Raw genomic sequence first — 17,419 nt, 5'->3', positions numbered from 1 at the left:
GCTTCTTTGTCTGTTAAAAGTTTCTCTCACCGTTGTTTCACTTTAGAATGGCTGATATGGTAATTGTATTCATTTGTTAATCAATGGGGAATGTTATTGTGTTTTGTGAGGCTGGGAACTTGGGGGAGGGGTTGCGCGGGCTTGGGGTGTGAGGGGAGTCCGGAGGGAGACGCCGAGGAAGGAGGACGTGCGCTCGGACGACCACCGAGGAGTCGAATGGTTTGCTGGATGAGCTCCACCGAGTGCACTAAACTGACTGAACTTTGATAAGTTGGCGCCTTTTGTTTTTTTCTTGTGTGTGTATATCTATATAGTATTGCCTAATACTCTTTTAATCTTAGTAAACTCTTTAAAGTGTATTTCATACCAGTATTTGTTGTGGGTTTGATACTGTTGGCGGGCGCGAGGCATAAACGCGATTCTCACAGCACCTGCGTGTACGGGAGGTGGGTTGGTGTGTGGCTGGATCTCCTTTTCCCCTAGACATATACCAGCCTGTTGGGTAAGTGTTACATTTGTGGGGTGCTCGCCGGGATTGGATTGTCAGGGGGCTGTGGAATCGCGCAGGTAGTGAGCGGAAATGGAGAGAGATAAAATTGTTCGCTGGTGCGGATTTGAAGGTGTACCGGTACAGTACGCATGCGTAGTGAGCGGAGTGGATTTTCGAGTTTCAGGAGACACGGTAGTGCAGGGGTTAAGTTTGGTGAAGGGTATGGGGCAGGTAGAATTGGTAGCTAGACGGTGTGGTAAAGAGATGGAGTCTAGTTGGGTGTTGGTTAGTACGAGTGCTGACGTCAGGACGTTGGAACTGCCGGCGACGGTCAGTGTACCGGGGGAGGAGGGGCTGTGGGGGCTCCACACTCTCTCCGAGGATGAGGCTGAGGAGACATCGGAGGAGGAGCTAGAGCTAGAGGAAAACCCCGGAGAGGTGGCAGGCACTAGCAAAGGGAGGAGGGAGGAGGGAGTCGTGACTAGGCCCCACTCCCCAGGTAGGGTGGAAGCCTCCGAGCTGGCAGCCGCACTTAACTCCCTGGTGGGAGTGGCCGAGAGGCCACGGCTGAAGCTGGGGGTGTTCTCCGGAGCCAAGCCTACTCCGGACGGGGAGGTGGACTATGAGACCTGGATCGAGCATACGTCCTTGATGTTAGAGGAGTGGCCAGGCTCGGAGGAGGAGAAGCGACAGCGATTGGTGGGAAGTTTGAGGGGTTTAGCAGCCAAAACAGTTCCGGAGTTGAAAGCTGAAAAGTCTGGGGCCTCAGTGGAGGAACGTATAGAAGTTTTGGAGGGAGCGTTTGGGTTGTCAGGGGAACCCTGCCTGCTTTTAGCAGAGTTCCAACGCCTGGAACAATGGAGAGGGGAAAAGCTCTCCGAGTACATATTTAGGATGGAGGGGATGCTCTCGGGGCTGCGGCGCCGGGGGGTAGTGAAGGCGCCTGACGTGGCTAGCGTGAGGATGAGTCAGTTATTCAGTGGCTCTCTGGAGAAGGACAAGGTGGCGTGGACTATTCGGCAGGCTTATAGGAAAGGCCCCCCTCCATCGTTCGGGCAACTGATTAGAGAGGTGCGGGAGGAAGAGAGAGCGTTGGGGCGGAAAAGGGGCGTGGGCCTACGGGAGCGATCCTCCGCGATACAGGAAGTGGTGGCTGGGTGGAGGAATGACAACCCACCGAGGGGTAGAGAATCCCCTCTGGAGGGGAGGGACAGGGGAGGTACCCACTCTCAGGGGCGACCAGTGCCGTGGGTTGGGAGTGGGAGTCGTCCTGGGAGAGGAGGGGCGGCAGGCAGCATGTGCTTTAACTGTGGGAAAGAGGGGCATTTCAGGCGGGACTGTGGGCGGCCGAGGGTGTGCTATAGCTGTGGAGAGGAGGGACACTTTAGGTGGGATTGTGAGGGACAAGGAGTTCCGCGGAGGACAAGCCCCCCTGTGACTAAGAAGGGGGAGGTGTCGGGAAACTTAGGAGAGGCTCAGTGAGGGAACGGACTGGAGCCTCTGGAGGAACACGTTCCCAGAGATCAGCCAGGGGACCACCGGGTGCCCATGCCTCTATTCCAGATGGGCTGGTAGGACCCCATGCCAGTGTGGGTCTACGGATAGAGGGAGTTTACGCAAAAGCTGTTCTGGATACAGGATCGCAGGTGACCTTATTGTACCGGTCTTTCTACAACCAATATCTAAAGCATTTGCCCGTAACCCCATTTGACGCCCTGCAGATTTGGGGTGTGAGCGAGGGTGACTACCCGTACGATGGGTACCTATCGGTGAGATTGGAGTTCTCGGAGGGCGATGTGGGAGTGTCCGAAGCTATTGAGACGTTGGTGTTGGTGTGTCCTGACCCGGTGGAAACTGGTGGTGCTGCCCTCCTGGTGGGGATTAATTCCCCCGTTGTGCGATGGCTCCTGGGAGCTTGTAAGGAGAAAGCGGGGGAAGACTTTCTGGAGACCCTCTCGGTGCATCCAGTGTTTCGAGCAGTGTTCGAAGAAGGGGTTGCCTCACTAGGACCGGACCCGGAGTGTAAACGCGGGATGGTGTGGTGTACGCAGGCGAGGCCCAAGGTGATCCGACCCGGGGAGGTAGCACTAGTGATGGGGACCCCCAGATTCCCAGGAGTGCCGACGGGCGAAGCCCTGTTAGTAGACGCCCCGGACGATCTTGAAGGGGAGACATGATTTCCGGCGGGGGCGCTGGTGAGGCCTGAAGTGCAGAGACCAGGGGTGGTACATGCAAGGCGTATAGCTATAAGTGTCAGGAACACCACGGCAAGAGAAATCACCTTTAAGAGGGGAATGCCGCTGGCACATCTGTTCTCGGTGATGGTAATGTCTAGCACACCAGTGAGGACCCCTAACAGGGAGGGATCGGAGCATCGAAGGGAGCTGACCGCTGAAGTCTTTAACTTCGGGGATTCCCCTGTGTCGCCGGAGTGGAAACACAGGCTAGTGGAGAAGATGCTGAAGATGGAAGCTGTTTTTTCTCGGGGCGAGTTTGATGTTGGCTGCTCCAAAAGCACTCGCCACACCATCCGGGTGACGGAGGACACCCCATTCCGAGAGAGATCCCGGCGGCTGGCTCCGGCAGATGTTGAGGACGTGCGGCAGCACTTGTGCAAGTTGAAGGAGGCCGGAATCATAGCTGAGTCCCGAAGTCCTTATGCGTCCCCAATAGTGGTGGCACGGAAGAAGAATGGGCGAGTGCGCATGTGTGTTGACTACAGGACGTTGAATCGGCGAACTGTCCCTGATCAATATACTGTCCCAAGAGTCGAGGATGCGCTGGCCTGCCTGAGCGGTGCGAAGTGGTTCAGTGTGCTGGATTTAAGAAGTGGGTATTACCAGATCCCGATGAGTGCGGGTGATAAAGAGAAGACCGCTTTTATCTGCCCGCTGGGGTTCTTTCAGTTCGAATGAATGCCCCAAGGCATATCGGGAGCCCCAGCCACCTTCCAGAGGCTCATGGAGAGAACTGTGGGGGATATGAATCTGTTAGAGGTGCTGGTGTACCTGGACGATTTGATAGTGTTTGGATTGACTTTGGAGGAACATGAGGAGAGGCTGTTGAAGATGTTGGGCCGGCTTAATGAAGACGGGTTGAAGCTTTCCCTGGACAAATGCCAGTTCTGCAAGTCGTCGGTTAGCTATGTTGGCCATATCATTTCGCGAGAGGGAGTGGCTACTGATCCAACCAAGATAGAGGCTGTGACCACCTGGCCGAGACCCCAGAAAATGGGCGCTCTGCGCTCATTTTTGGGGTTCTGTGGGTATTACCGGCGATTTGTGAAAGGATACACCAAAGTGTGTCACCCGTTGGCTCAGCTGTTGTGTGGCTATCCCCCGGTGGGAAAGAAAAGGACGGGGGACCAGAGGCAGGACGCTGGAGGATACTGGAACCCGGCGGAACCTTTTGGCTCGAGATGGGATGATCAACGTGAAGAGGCGTTCCGATCTTTGAAAAGGGCACTGACCCAGGCCCAGGTGTTGGCTTTTGCCAAACCCCAGAAGCCATATGTGCTGCACACGGATGCCAGTCGAGAGGGTCTCGGGGCTGTTCTGTACCAGGAGCATGGCAAAGCATTGAGGCCAGTAGCCTTTGTCAGCCGAAGCTTGTCGCCATCGGAGAGAAACTATCCCACTCACAAGTTGGAGTTCCTGGCGCTGAAGTGGGCAGTGGTGGACAAGTTGGGCGATTACCTGTACAGAGCCAAGTTTGAGGTGCGAACGGATAACAATCCGCTCACTCATATTTTGACTTCGGCAAAGCTGGATGCCACAGGACATCGGTGGCTGGCGGCCTTGTCGGTATATGATTTCAGCCTGAGGTACCGGCCCGGAAGCAAGAATGTCGATGCGGATGCTTTGTCTCGTCGGGAGCCGGAGAGGGATGAGGAGTGGGAGAGTGTCCCTGCCCCTGGAGTGAAGGCGATGTGTCAGTTTGCTATCACCGTGAAGGCCGAGGGAAGAGGGAGGCTGGAACGAGCCGTGGACCATTTGGGGGGTTTTGACGACGCCATACCCCTAGCTTACTGTGACCTGACTGCACTGCGGACTAAACAGTTGCCGGAACGGAGTCCGGGGGAAGTGGCAGCTGCTCAGCAAAATGACCCGGGCATTGGCACAGTGTGGAGAGTGGTCGAGAGGGGGGATGGGGCGTTGGCTGAGAAGGCGAAACACCCATTCGTGCCCCTGTTGTTGAAGGAGTGGTCTCGGTTGAAGTTAAAGAACAAAATCTTGTACCGGGTAATGGCGCCTCCGGACCAACCCCACTGTTGGCAACTGGTCCTGCCGGAGGAGTATCGGCAGGCTGTACTCCAGGCCCTACATGATGATTCTGGACACTTGGGGGTGGAAAAGACCTATGGATTACTCAAAGACCGGTTCTACTGGCCCCGGATGAGGGGGGAAGTCGAAGAATACTGTAGGGGCTGCAGTCGTTGCATCCGGAGGAAGACCCTGTCCGCGTTGGCGGCTCCACTGTCGCACTTGCAGAGTGCGGGACCTCTGGACCTGGTATGTATGGATTTTCTGTCGATTGAACCTGACACCAGCAACACCGCGAATGTCTTAGTCATCACCGATCATTACACTCGCTATGCTCAGGCATTTCCCACTAAGGATCAGAAGGCGACGACAGTGGCGAAGTTGTTATGGGAGAAGTATTTTGTTCATTACGGCCTTCCCAGGCAAATCCATAGCGATCAGGGGCGGGACTTTGAGAGTCGCCTTATCCATGAATTACTGACTGTGCTTGGGGTTGAGAAATCCAGGACTACCCCGTATCACCCACAGGGAGATCCGCAGCCAGAGAGGTCCAACCGGACCCTGTTGGATATGCTCGGGACGCTGGAGATTGGGCAGAAAAGCAGGTGGAGTCGTCATATTGGACAATTGGTTCACTGTTACAATTGTATTCGCAATGATGCTACAGGATATTCGCCCTATTATCTGATGTTCGGGCGGGAAGCGAGGTTGCCCATTGACTTGTGTTTTGGGGGTGAAGTGGGTGAATTACCCGGGAAGTCCCATCTAAAGTATGTGTCCGACATGAAGAGGGAGTTACAGCGGGCGTACGAGTTGGCCGAGGCGGCGGCTACCAAACAAAATCAGAGGAATAAGATGCGGTATGATCGAAAGGTGAAGTTTGTTCAATTATTGCCGGGCGACCTGGTCCTTTTACGGAATTTGGGACTCCCTGGTAAGCACAAGTTGGCAGACCGATGGGCAGCCAGCCCCTATGTAATAGAGAGCCAGATGCCGAACCTGCCAGTTTACCGGGTGAAACCTGAGGATGGGAAAGGGCCTATCAAGGTGCTCCATCGGAATCATCTGCTGTTACTGGGTCAAGCGGTGCAGGTGGATACGGAGCCAGAGTGGGAGGTTACGCCCAGTACAAGGACTCTGCTAGGGCGCAGAGAAAGGGAAGAGCCCGCTGCTGAAGAGCGGGGACGGGTCCCTCGCCCGGAAATGGCTACTGATTCGGAAGAGGACGACTCAGATGAGTGGCCCCTGTTCCCATTCGCTGGTGCTCCAGTACCCGGAGAGGAGGCTCCTGGCCCTTCCCATACTGAATTGGGTGAGAGGAGGGAAGGTCTTGAGGGTCAGATGGAGAGGCAGCCAACAGTGGTGGGAGAGAGGGTGGAGCCCGAGCGTGAGCCGGAGAGATCTCAGGTGAGGGAGGACCACTGTGAGGAAGGGAGTGAGGGTCTGTCAGGAAGACCTGGGGTGTCCGAGACAGTGGGTTCGCAGGTGGAGAGGGAGCCCAGTGGGGCAGAAGGGGTATGGAGATCTCAGAGGATTAGGCGCCCCCCAGAGCGGTTGACATATGTGGTACCAGGAGAACCGAGTGTGATTTCTACTGCTCTGGGTAGTTATGTCACTGCTTTCTGCACCTGGGTTGGGTTTTGGGTGTTGCAAGAAGCTTTGGGGAACTCTAGTAATGCCATGAGGGCATGACATTTGCTGGTGGGGAGAGAATGTACAATGTCCTGTGTATGTTACTAAAAAGGGCTTCTTTGGTTTGTTACGAGTAGGAATGCTTCTTTGTCTGTTAAAAGTTTCTCTCACCGTTGTTTCGCTTTAGAATAGCTGATATGGTAATTGTATTCATTTGTTAATCAATGAGGAATGTTATTGTGTTTTGTGAGGCTGGGAACTTGGGGGAGGGGTTGCGCGGGCTTGGGGTGTGAGGGGAGTCCGGAGGGAGACGCCGAGGAAGGAGGACGTGCGCTCGGACGACCACCAGGGAGTCCGAAGTGGAAGTCGGGAGGACGACCACCGAGGAGTCGAATGGTTCGCTGGATGAGCTCCACCGAGTGCACTAAACTGACTGAACTTTGATAAGTTGGCGCCTTTTGTTTTTTTCTTGTATATACTCTTTTAATCTCAGTAAACTCTTTAAAGTGTATTTCATACCGGTATTTGTTGTGGGTTTGATACTGTTGGCGGGCGCGAGGCATAAACGCGATTCTCACAGCACCTGCGTGTACGGGAGGTGGGATGGTGTGTGGCTGGATCTCCTTTTCCCCTAGACATATACCAGCCTGTTGGGTAAGTGTTACATTTGGTGACAGCATCCAGAAAGTCGGCAGTTTTAGCGAAACTGCGTGAACAGATGAAGAGTCGATCATCTTTGGTCCAAATCCTGTTTGGACCGTCGGGGTCACCAATGTAGCGATGTACTACATACAGAGCTAGAGACGACACGCAGTTGATAAGTCGTTTCGAGACTAGTTTATTCAAATTTCACGGCGCTGGTATTTAATCCCTAGCGCCTGCCCTCTCCGGGCGGAAATGACATCAGAGGTGCATTACCAAAGTCTCTCCCCGCACACTGGCTATTTGTGAGCCAGTTTGCCTGTGCAGAAAGTGGGTTGCCACACCAGTTCTAATACTTCCATTAATAGCTAAAAATTGAAGAGAAGCCAACACTTCTCATATTAACAGCTTCAGCGTAGTTGATCCAGAACTAATGTGACTAGGACACCCAATCCACTTACCTATAGAAGAAAAGCCCAGTTGGTCCTGAGTTACTGCTAGTGGAGACTGCACACACACTGACAGTTTCACATCCTGAACAGCTAGTCGGCTCCAAACCGTCACCTAGGTTTTAAAATTAATACAGAATTATTGCAGTTTTTTCAGATATCTAATCATTTGCTAACTAAAAATGATAGCGTCCATTTGGGCTATCACCATGAAATATTTAAAGGTTATAAACCATGTTTCAAGATTATAGACCAAGATCAGCATCTCAGCTTTTTTAAGCCTCAATAGACTGAGTTAGAGCATAAATTCATTGTCGAGCAATGACGCATAGGACACAGCTGCAGGGAAGCTCAACCGGGAAGAGTCTCAGCAGCTACAGAAAGGAACAAAAGTGATGTAGTGAAGTGAGAAGAGGCTCATTAGAGAGTTAACAAAGGGTCAAGTGTCTCCTTTTCTGCTGTAATCCCTATATAATGCCAAAAGGCACTCTTAAAAATTTAGCTGTCAAGGTGTAGTAGCAATGCCTCATTAATGCTTGTAACTTATAGCCTATGTGAAAACCCTTGACACATTAAGATTTGCAATGTTGGAAAATGCATTCCTTCCCTCATCTGTGGCACCACAGCTTCCTAGCACTTTAAGGCATGGCATAAGAGAGTAAAGCTTCATTGCAAATATAAATCACAAAGATCTATGTTATGGGAGTCAGTTAGAAAACAGAGAAATGGAGTAGGTGGAGATTGCAGATGTGCTGCTGGAGAATCAAAGACAAATCCAGGGTAGGGAAGTATTCCAACACTGCAACATGGCCAAACTAGGTCAAAGGAACAAAATTACATTAAATGCTTCTGAGACAGCTGTGCAACAGGAGGCAAACGAGGCTATCACTGGGGCCTTGACAATCTATTTAAATCTTCTCTGGCCGCAATTGAGAGATCAAATTGACTGGAGGACTGCAAAAATGGTACCTTAATTCAGGAAGAGCAGAAGGGAAAAACAGGTAACAGACCAGATCAGTGGTAATGAAGACATTAGGGGGGAAAAAAATTGAGTGACTGGAATAATCTTCACTTGGAGAAGCAGTACTTGACCAGGAATGGTGAATATAATTTTGTTAAGGAATATCCTGTCTAATTTGATTGAATGGTTTGAGGTGCTGGGAAACTGAGATGTTAAAACAATGCAAATTAGTACCAAATTACACTAGTCCAATAGGCAAGTTATGATCAAAGGGTATGGAAACAGGCTTTCTAGGCCAACTCATCCAGGCCAGCTAAGGTGCCATCTCAGCTTGTTCTGTGTTTGGCCTACATCCCTCTAAACCTTTCCTACCCATAGACCTTTTAAATGTTATTGCTGTATCTGTTTCAAACTACATTTTCCTGTCATCTTTTTCCATATACTTCATATACATCACCATGAAGTTGTTGGTCCTCAAGTCCCTTTTAAATCTTTCCTCTCTCATTTAAGCCAATGCCTCTTGTGTTAAGTTCTTTTCCCCTGGAAAAGAGACTGTGCATTCAGCTATTCTATGTCCCTCATGATTTTATAAGCTTCTATCGGTCACCCCTCAATTTCCTTTGTATCAAGGAATAAAGTTCTACATTGCCCATCCTCTCCCTATTACACAGGCCGTAAAGTCCTAGCAACACTTCTTTGTACTCTTTCCTGCTTAAAGATGTTGTTCTAATAAGAGGGTGACAAAAACTGTACACAATACTCAAATTAAGGCCACAAGCACATTTTGTATAACTGTAGCATCCAAACTTCTATTCTGAGTGCCCTGACTGATAAAGACCTTCGTGCCAAATGGCTTCTTCACCACCATGTCTACCTATGACGTCACTTCAGAGAATCATGTACTTGCACTCTTAGGTTTCTCTGTTCCAAAAGAAAATCACCCCAAGGCCCTAACATTCACTGTACAAGCCCTACCCAAATTTTGACTTCAGTTTGCAACCACTTGCACTGATCTGAATTGAAAACCATTGGCAAATTAAGATTTTGATAACATTCTTTGCTGTCTATGAAATAATCTATTTTAGTATCATTTGCAGGTTTACTAGCCATGCCTGTACATTCTCACACAAATAATTTATATAAATAATTAACAACAAAGGTCCCACCACTGATTTCTGAGGCACACAAGTTAGTTAGTTAATGTTTTAATGAACCTTAAGTACTTAAGAAAATATTTTGTTAGCAACCTGGGAAGTAGTTATCTGTCCCCTTAGCACTTGAAATAAACTGGCACTGGAATAGAGTCAGACAATTAATTTCCATAACCACTAACTGATCTCCAACTCTACAATTCCTCACTGCACATGATGTCTTGCAATAATATTATACCAAGTTTAAATGGTCTAATCCCTTACTTGTCTTTAGTCATACAAAACTAATTTTATTATAAGTAATGATTCCCCAAGTAAATATAAACAACTGTACAATACCTTCAATGAGATAGAAGGAACAGGTACATCAAAGTTGTCAGGTGCTTGCTGTTTTTTTCAAAAAAAGGAAAATAATGTTCATTATGGTTAATTACTTTAAATCCCAATGTTAGCAACCAGTACTTTAATAAGCAACAATTGTACATCTATAAAATACAAAACAATCCATCCTTGCAAAATAATAATGGGCTCTGGTCTTACACCAACGTACACCTTAAAAGCATAGGGTACACAGAACTAACATGAACCTGATATACTATTGCTTACATCGCATACCCACATCCCTCTTTCTAAGATGCTTGTTCATCTTTTCTGGTATGAACAGATGTCCTATTTATGACAATAAATTTTAATACCAATTTTCTTTTGCTTATTTTTAAATGCCACACAAGATGGAGGCTTCAAATGAAAAATTATACAGGTAGGATCTACTTGTCCTTAATTAAGATGTTGTCTTTCTTCACCAGCTGCTGAACAAAAATTCAACCACAAAGCACTTTAAACATCCATGGGAAATTGCAGTTTATAATTCATGTGTTAACAATGGATTTTTGTTTTCACTACCCATCTCATAACATGGCCAGTCAGTTCCTCAACTGGTTAAAAGAAATATTATAACAAATACTTATTAGCTGCACCTACAGAAGCTGCATCCAGACTGGGAGAGACCACAACAGTCACGTTCAAATCATCATTGCTCTCCATTTTAGGCAGAATATCTAGTGAATAAAAGGTACAATTTAAATTAAGATGTGGAAAACTAATATTTAACAATGAAATTTAATCACATTATCAGAGATGAAGCTAATTTTCTTTCATCCAGAGTAAAAGGGACTCATGGATCTAATCAGTCACAACATTTGTATTTTTCACCATGAAATGATATTATGTGTAAAAATGGACCAGAACTGGGAGTCAGGACATCCATTACTGTCTAAAGAGAAGAAAGTTGATGAACTGTACATTTAAATGTGACTTAGGAAAATTGCTCCAGAAATGATATTTTGCATTATGCTCTTACCAGATAGAAAGGCAAAATAAATTGTTTAATTCATGTTTTTAAATTCATCCACAAAAATTGAAAAACAGATGTAACCAGCAGGGCTGGTATCTCTATCTCATCCTTACAATCCTTGAACTGTCAGGCTTGTTACACTATTTCAGGTGACAATTAATTACTGAGATCTGGGGTTACACATATACCAGACTGGGTGAGAACGGCAGATTTACTTCTTTCCAGCAAAACGAACCAAGATTCTGATTCTGATTCCAATTCCGATTTTACAAACATATTTCAAATCATAATTTAATAACTTTTAACTTCCAGAAATGAGGGGTCATAGAAGTTACAGCCATTTGCAAAAATACTGTAATTTGTGATTTGGATTAGCCATATAATACCACTGCTCTTCTTTGGCTTTTCCCTCAATTTGCCTCTGACTCTCCTACCTCTTCTGGCAGCGACTTCCAGATATCAACCACTTGCTGCTGAAAAAAAAAATTACCCCTCAGATCCCTTTTAAAATTCCTCCTTCTCATCCTAAATTTAGGCCCTCTTATTTTTGATATCAAAGTTCAAAGTAAATTTTATTATCAAATTACATATATACCATATATAACCTTAAGATGCATTTACTTGTGCGCATGCTCAATAAATCTATACAATAATAAACATAATAGAATCAATGAAAGGCCATCCAGCAACAGTGTTCAACCAGAGAGCAGAAGAGAACAAACTGTGCAAATACAAAAAGAAAATAAACAATAAATATTGAGAACATGAGATGAAGAATTCTTGAGAGTGAGCCAGTTGGTTATGGATTCACTACCACGTCGCTATCATATTGCTACCATGGGAAAGAGATTCTGACCACATGCCCTACTTGTGCCTTTGTAATTTTATTAATGCCTGTTAATTCACCTAGCAGCTTCCTTCACTGCAGGAAGACTAAGACCCTTTTCCAATTTCTCCCTTTAACCAAGGTCTTCTAATCTCGGCAACAACTTTGTGCTTCCCCTTTGAACTCTCTCCATCACAAACATAGCCTTCTAATAGTACGATGACCAGAAATGTACACAGTACTCCGTGTGGTCTAACCAATGATTCGTAAAGATGCAACATAACATCCCAATATTTCTATTCTGTGCTCTGACCAATGAGGACCAGCATGCCATATGCTTCCTTCACTATTCTATCGGCTCACATTGACACTTTTAAAGAATTATGTCCTTGAAACAGAAAGTCCCTCTGTTCAATAAACATTCATTCGTGTCTACCATTTACTAGTATGAGACCCATCCCTTTTCAGCATTCCATAAGGCATCACGTTGTATTTGTTGAGATTAAATTCCATTCAGCAACATACTACTCAACTTTCCATCTATGTCTTGCTGTACTCTTAGCAATCTTTATTACTCATAACACTACCAAATGTCATGTCAAGTACAAACTTATGATTTATACCCCCTACATTCATACCAAAGTCATTGATGTACATTGTAAGAGTTCCAGCACTAATTCCTGCATTACACCTCAGGTCACACAGACCTCCAATCAGAAAAGGATCCTTCCCTCACAATCCTTTAGTCTTATCACCAAGCCAATTTTGGATCCAATTGGCCAGTTCATCTTGGATCCCATGTGCCTAATCTTCTGAACCAGCCTATGATCCAAGACCTTGAGTACTTTATTAAAGTCAATATAGACAACATCTAAATGCTCTACCTTCATCAATCTTCTTAGTTATTGCCTCAAAAATTCAACCAAATTATTAAGGCAGGATTTCACTGATCAGCTCCTGCTATCCACATTCCAAATTTAAATAAACCTTGTCCTTTGGGATTTTCGCTAATAATTTCCTGACCACTGATACAAAGATCATTGGCCTGAGTCCTGATGAAGGGTCTCAGCCCAAAACATGGACTGTTTACTCTTTTCCATAGATGCTATCTGGCCTGCTGAGTTCCTTCAACATTGTGTGTATTGCTTTGGCCTGAAGTTACCTGGTATGTCCCTGCTGCCCTTCTAGCACCTCAACTGTAGCTAACAATAATGCAAAAATCTCTATCAGGGCCATAGTTATCTCATCTTTTACCTAGGATAGATCTCATCTGGATCTGGGGATGTATCAGTTCTTGTGTGTTATGTGATAACTAATTATTCTGCCTCCTTAATATTGACTTGCTTCAGATTATCCATGCACTTCTCCCCGAACTCATTATCTTCTACCTCTTCAGTGGAAGGTCATGACTTATGAACTTAATTAAACAGTCAAAAAAATCACCAAAAAGGTCAATGAGGGCAGGGTGATAGATAGATCACAGGGGATCCAGGGAGAGCTACCTCACTAGATATGCAAGTGGACTGATATTGGGAAGTGGATGGTGGAAGGTTGTTTTTCTGATTGGAGAACTGTGATTAGTGATGTCCGTCAGGCACTGGTGCTGGACTAATTGCTATTTCTCATTTACATCAATGACTTTGATGATTATGTACAAGCAATATTTAGAATGTTTGCAGTTGACATTAAAAGGTGTGGTTTCTGAGAGTGAAGATGTTTCTCAGGACATAGAGGGATCTTACAGAGAAAGTTACAAAGAGAAGTGCAGACAGACAATGAGGTTCAAGGTGATGTTCAAAATAGATTGCAGGAGTTCATCTTATTATACAAGGAGATGGTTCAATAGTCTCAGAACAGGATGGAAACTGCTCTTGAGCTTGGTGGTGCAAGTTTTCAGGCTTTTGTATCATCTGCATGATGGGAGAAGGGAGGAGAAAATGTCCTCTAAATACATTGGCTGCTTTACTGAGGCAGTGAGTCCATGGAGAAGAGTTGCTTTCAATGATGTACTGAGCTGCATCCACAACTATTTGCAGTTTCTTGTGGTCACTCACAGAGCTGTAATGCATATGAATGGGATGCTTTCTATGGATAAAAATTGGTAAGGATCAAAGGGAATATGCCAAATTTCTTCAACATCCTGAGGAAGAAGAGATGCTAGTGTGATTTCTTAGCTACGTGGTTAGACCAGTACAGGGTATTGGTGATTTTAAACCAAGGAACTTGAAGCGTTCAATCCTTTCTGCCGCAGCACTGTTAATGTAAAAAAGTGAGAAGTCAGAGCTTCAATCAGAATGTGAAGGGCTACTTTTCACTCAAAGAGTGGTCAGTATATGGAATGACTGCCAAAGGAAATGAACAAGGAGGCACATTAACAACATTTAAAATGAACTGGGACAGGTACAAGGACAGGAAAAGTTTAAAGCGGATGTAGATGAATGGGAATCTGTCATCATGGACCAAGTGGACTGAAGGGCCTGTTTCCATGCTGTAGGCCTCTATACAGCTCTGACACTGGGGGAAAATAAACAGACAAGACTGAAGAAAGAGGCAAAGCATGACAAAGCTACAAAACAAAAGACTAGCACACATCTTGGTAAAGGGCAGATATACAGAGACCATCAAAAATTGAACTGCTACAAAAATAATGTTTATACCTTTCGGCTCAATAACACACTTTTTACAATTATATTTTAGGAAAGAGTTCAAGAACAATGTGGGGCCCATAAAAATAAGGTAAATGAAAAATAAGGAAATTATCAACACCAAGCACCAGAAAGTAATAGCATTCTACATACACAGAGTAAAAAATATTGAATTAGTGGTAAGTAATCACCAAAATCACCATGTAAATAATGTTAATTAAGAAATAAAAGCACTAAAAGAGGAATAAATCTGTATGACGACACAGCTTCCATTCCAGTGATTAAAAGGATTAAATGAGAATACGATGGAGGCCCATGTTATATTCTGGCAAAGTTCTCTCAATAAAAGAATCGTGTCTTTAGGTTAAAAAGTTATGCATGTCACTCTGCTATTTAGGAAAGGTGGAAAGGCAGATCAAGAAATACTAGACCAGGTAGCTTATATCTGTTGTCAGGGAACTACTATGTTAGGAAAAAACATTTTGAAAAATTAGTTCTTCAGACAGAGATAGCATTGATTTGTAGTCCATGCCTGGTAAGCCTGAATGAACATCTTGAAGAGGTGACTGTAGTAGTGTACTAGGTTGTTACTGATAGGGACTACCAGAGATAATTTGATTGTTTTTCTCTTAAAAAGACTGTCAGTTAAAGCATTTAGCTAAAAGCAAATTATTGACGGTTTAGAAAACTGGCTAAATGGCAAGGGACAGAGTTTAGAGGTAATGGAAAGGTCATCAAATTGGGAGGTTATGGCTTATGGTGTCTACAAGGATTTGCATTGGAAACACAGTTATTTATAATTGATGATTAAAAAGCCGTACGGCCAAGTTTGCCAATTACATAACAATGGATGATATCACAAGCTACCCAAGATGGAAGTTTTTTTAAAAAAATCACCTTTCAGTATTTTAAGTAAATGTTCCAATCCATAATTTCAGTGTTAGCAAATGTAAGACTTCTACATTAGAGTCAACATGGCTAGAGTCTTTTCCAAGTGGTGAAAATTTCTGACGAATGGAAATACAAAGATACTTTTGGTGAGGAAAGAACATCAGATCTACCATTTGTGGCTGACCCCATGCCTCATCAATTATGTGTGCTTCCTGTATGGCCATTGCATCCCACAAATCCTTGCATGTCCTAACATTTATTGCTCTCAGTCTGAAATGTACCCATAACCTATAAGAACAGTATTCCAATTATATATAACAATGAGAAATTTCTCTCAACCTAGTCCAAAATGGTTGACCCCCTTGATAAGTGACTAACTTATCTCTAAATTCTTCAGCTAGAAGATACAGCTCTTTAGCTTCAATCTCAGCCGAAGTCTCAGTATCAAAATTCAACTGAATTACCCTCCCTACTGAATTCAACTGGGTAAAAAAAAAAACAACTTGAATATCTCCTCATACAACAACTTTTTTCCCCAGGAACTGTCCAAGTTTATCTATGGTGCATTGACTCCAAGGAATGGATATAATAAGTCATAGTACCAGGCTATTCAGCCTCTCCTTATTTCCCAATATAATTTCACTTTTGTCAATGTGCAAGGACCCAAATGAACTTCAGCCACACTTTCATGTTTACATCTTCATTAAATATTTTAGTCCATTGTTATGCTTCTTGCTATTTTCCTTTACTTTAGCAACATCTTGATCACTCTTCACTGAATTTTGAAATATTCTCATTTCTCAGCTTTCTGCCCTTTTCCACAAGGCTTATCCTTTAATCTGTACGTTCTTCAATTTTATTTGCTAGTCATAGTTGGACTATGACAACCTGTTGGGATTTTCTCCCTTAAAGGGATATGGATTGTTGTAACTATGCATTAGTTCTTTAAACATTAGCCATTGCATGCTTACTATCATACTTAGGCGTAGTCACCCAATCTGCTATAGCCAATTCATTGCTCATAACTTTGTAGGTTATTTTGTTGAGATTTAAATCTCTGATTTCCAATTGAATTAGTTCACATTTAATCTTTACCTAACAGGAGTTCACTGTCATATTTGTATACATTGTCGCATTGACAGAATCAAGTTATTTTTACATCTATTTTGGTGCATGCAGTATTATCACCATGTCGTTTAACTTTCTACACTCACTCACAGGATCTTTCCCGTCCCTTCTCACGAGTGGTCCCACCAAAGACCTGGTGCCAGTTCAGCACGACTTCCTCATGTTTGTCTACACGCAACAAGTCCTTTTCCCTTCCTAATTGCCTGTGGTACCTACATGGAATCATTATAAAGCAAAGGCCAATTAGTCCACCTGCCTTCCACACAGCAGTCTATTCACTCCTATTCCCTTACTCTTTACCTTTAGCCTTGTAAATTATTTTCCTTGGGCCTACTGAATGCCTTATTTATTGTTTGCACTGCCCTTTCAAGCTATCCATCCAAATCATCACTGTTTAATAAAGGTTTTCCTCCTTTGCCTTTTGTGTCCCCCCACCTTTACTTTAAATTTGTCCTCAGTTATTGAACCATCTGCAAATAAGAACAAATTTAACTTTCTTTACAATCTACCAAATCTCTTTCAATATTCCCAATCCACAGAAAACTACCACAACTCCTCCAGTCTAACCCTGCAATTTAAGTCCCTCACACAGCACCCCTAAACTATTCCAATAAATTTCTTCTACACCCTGTCCAAGACCTTCATTTCCTTCATAGACTGTGTTGTTTTACCAAGACCCAACTTGCCTCTGTTTATGAAGACCAGGATTCCATAGGTTTTATTAATTTCGCTCTTAGAAGATTTACTCACATAAGCACAACGCCTCCAAGTTTTGTATCACATAGAACAAACAGAATAGTGCAGTACAGGAACTGGCACACTGATGATAGATAGATAGATAGATACTTTATTCATCCCCATGGGGAAATTCAACATTTTTTCCAATGTCCCATACACTTGTTGTAGCAAAAACTCCTTACATACAATACTTAACTCAGTAATAATATGATATGCATCTAAATCACTAACTCAAAAAGCATTAATCATG

General features: G+C 44.6%; 1 protein-coding gene across 4 annotated transcripts in view; it reads right to left on the bottom strand.

Moving 5' to 3' along the window:
* The window catches only part of bbs9 (Bardet-Biedl syndrome 9), a 372,439-nt gene that overhangs the window by 291,234 nt on the left and 63,786 nt on the right, over positions 1-17,419 (bottom strand). For all 4 annotated transcript variants that reach the window (XM_073049830.1, XM_073049803.1, XM_073049822.1 and 1 more), the window contains 3 exons: positions 10,569-10,645; positions 9,927-9,974; positions 7,488-7,590 (listed from right to left, as the gene is read on the bottom strand). In XM_073049830.1, the coding sequence (XP_072905931.1) occupies positions 7,488-7,590; positions 9,927-9,974; positions 10,569-10,645 (228 nt within the window). The remainder of the gene's footprint in view (positions 1-7,487; positions 7,591-9,926; positions 9,975-10,568; positions 10,646-17,419) is intronic.

This window comes from Hemitrygon akajei, chromosome 1, assembly GCF_048418815.1.
Source record: "Hemitrygon akajei chromosome 1, sHemAka1.3, whole genome shotgun sequence".
In the NCBI taxonomy this organism is placed as follows: Eukaryota; Metazoa; Chordata; class Chondrichthyes; order Myliobatiformes; family Dasyatidae; genus Hemitrygon; species Hemitrygon akajei.
This window is presented reverse-complemented; position numbering and strand designations above follow the sequence as displayed.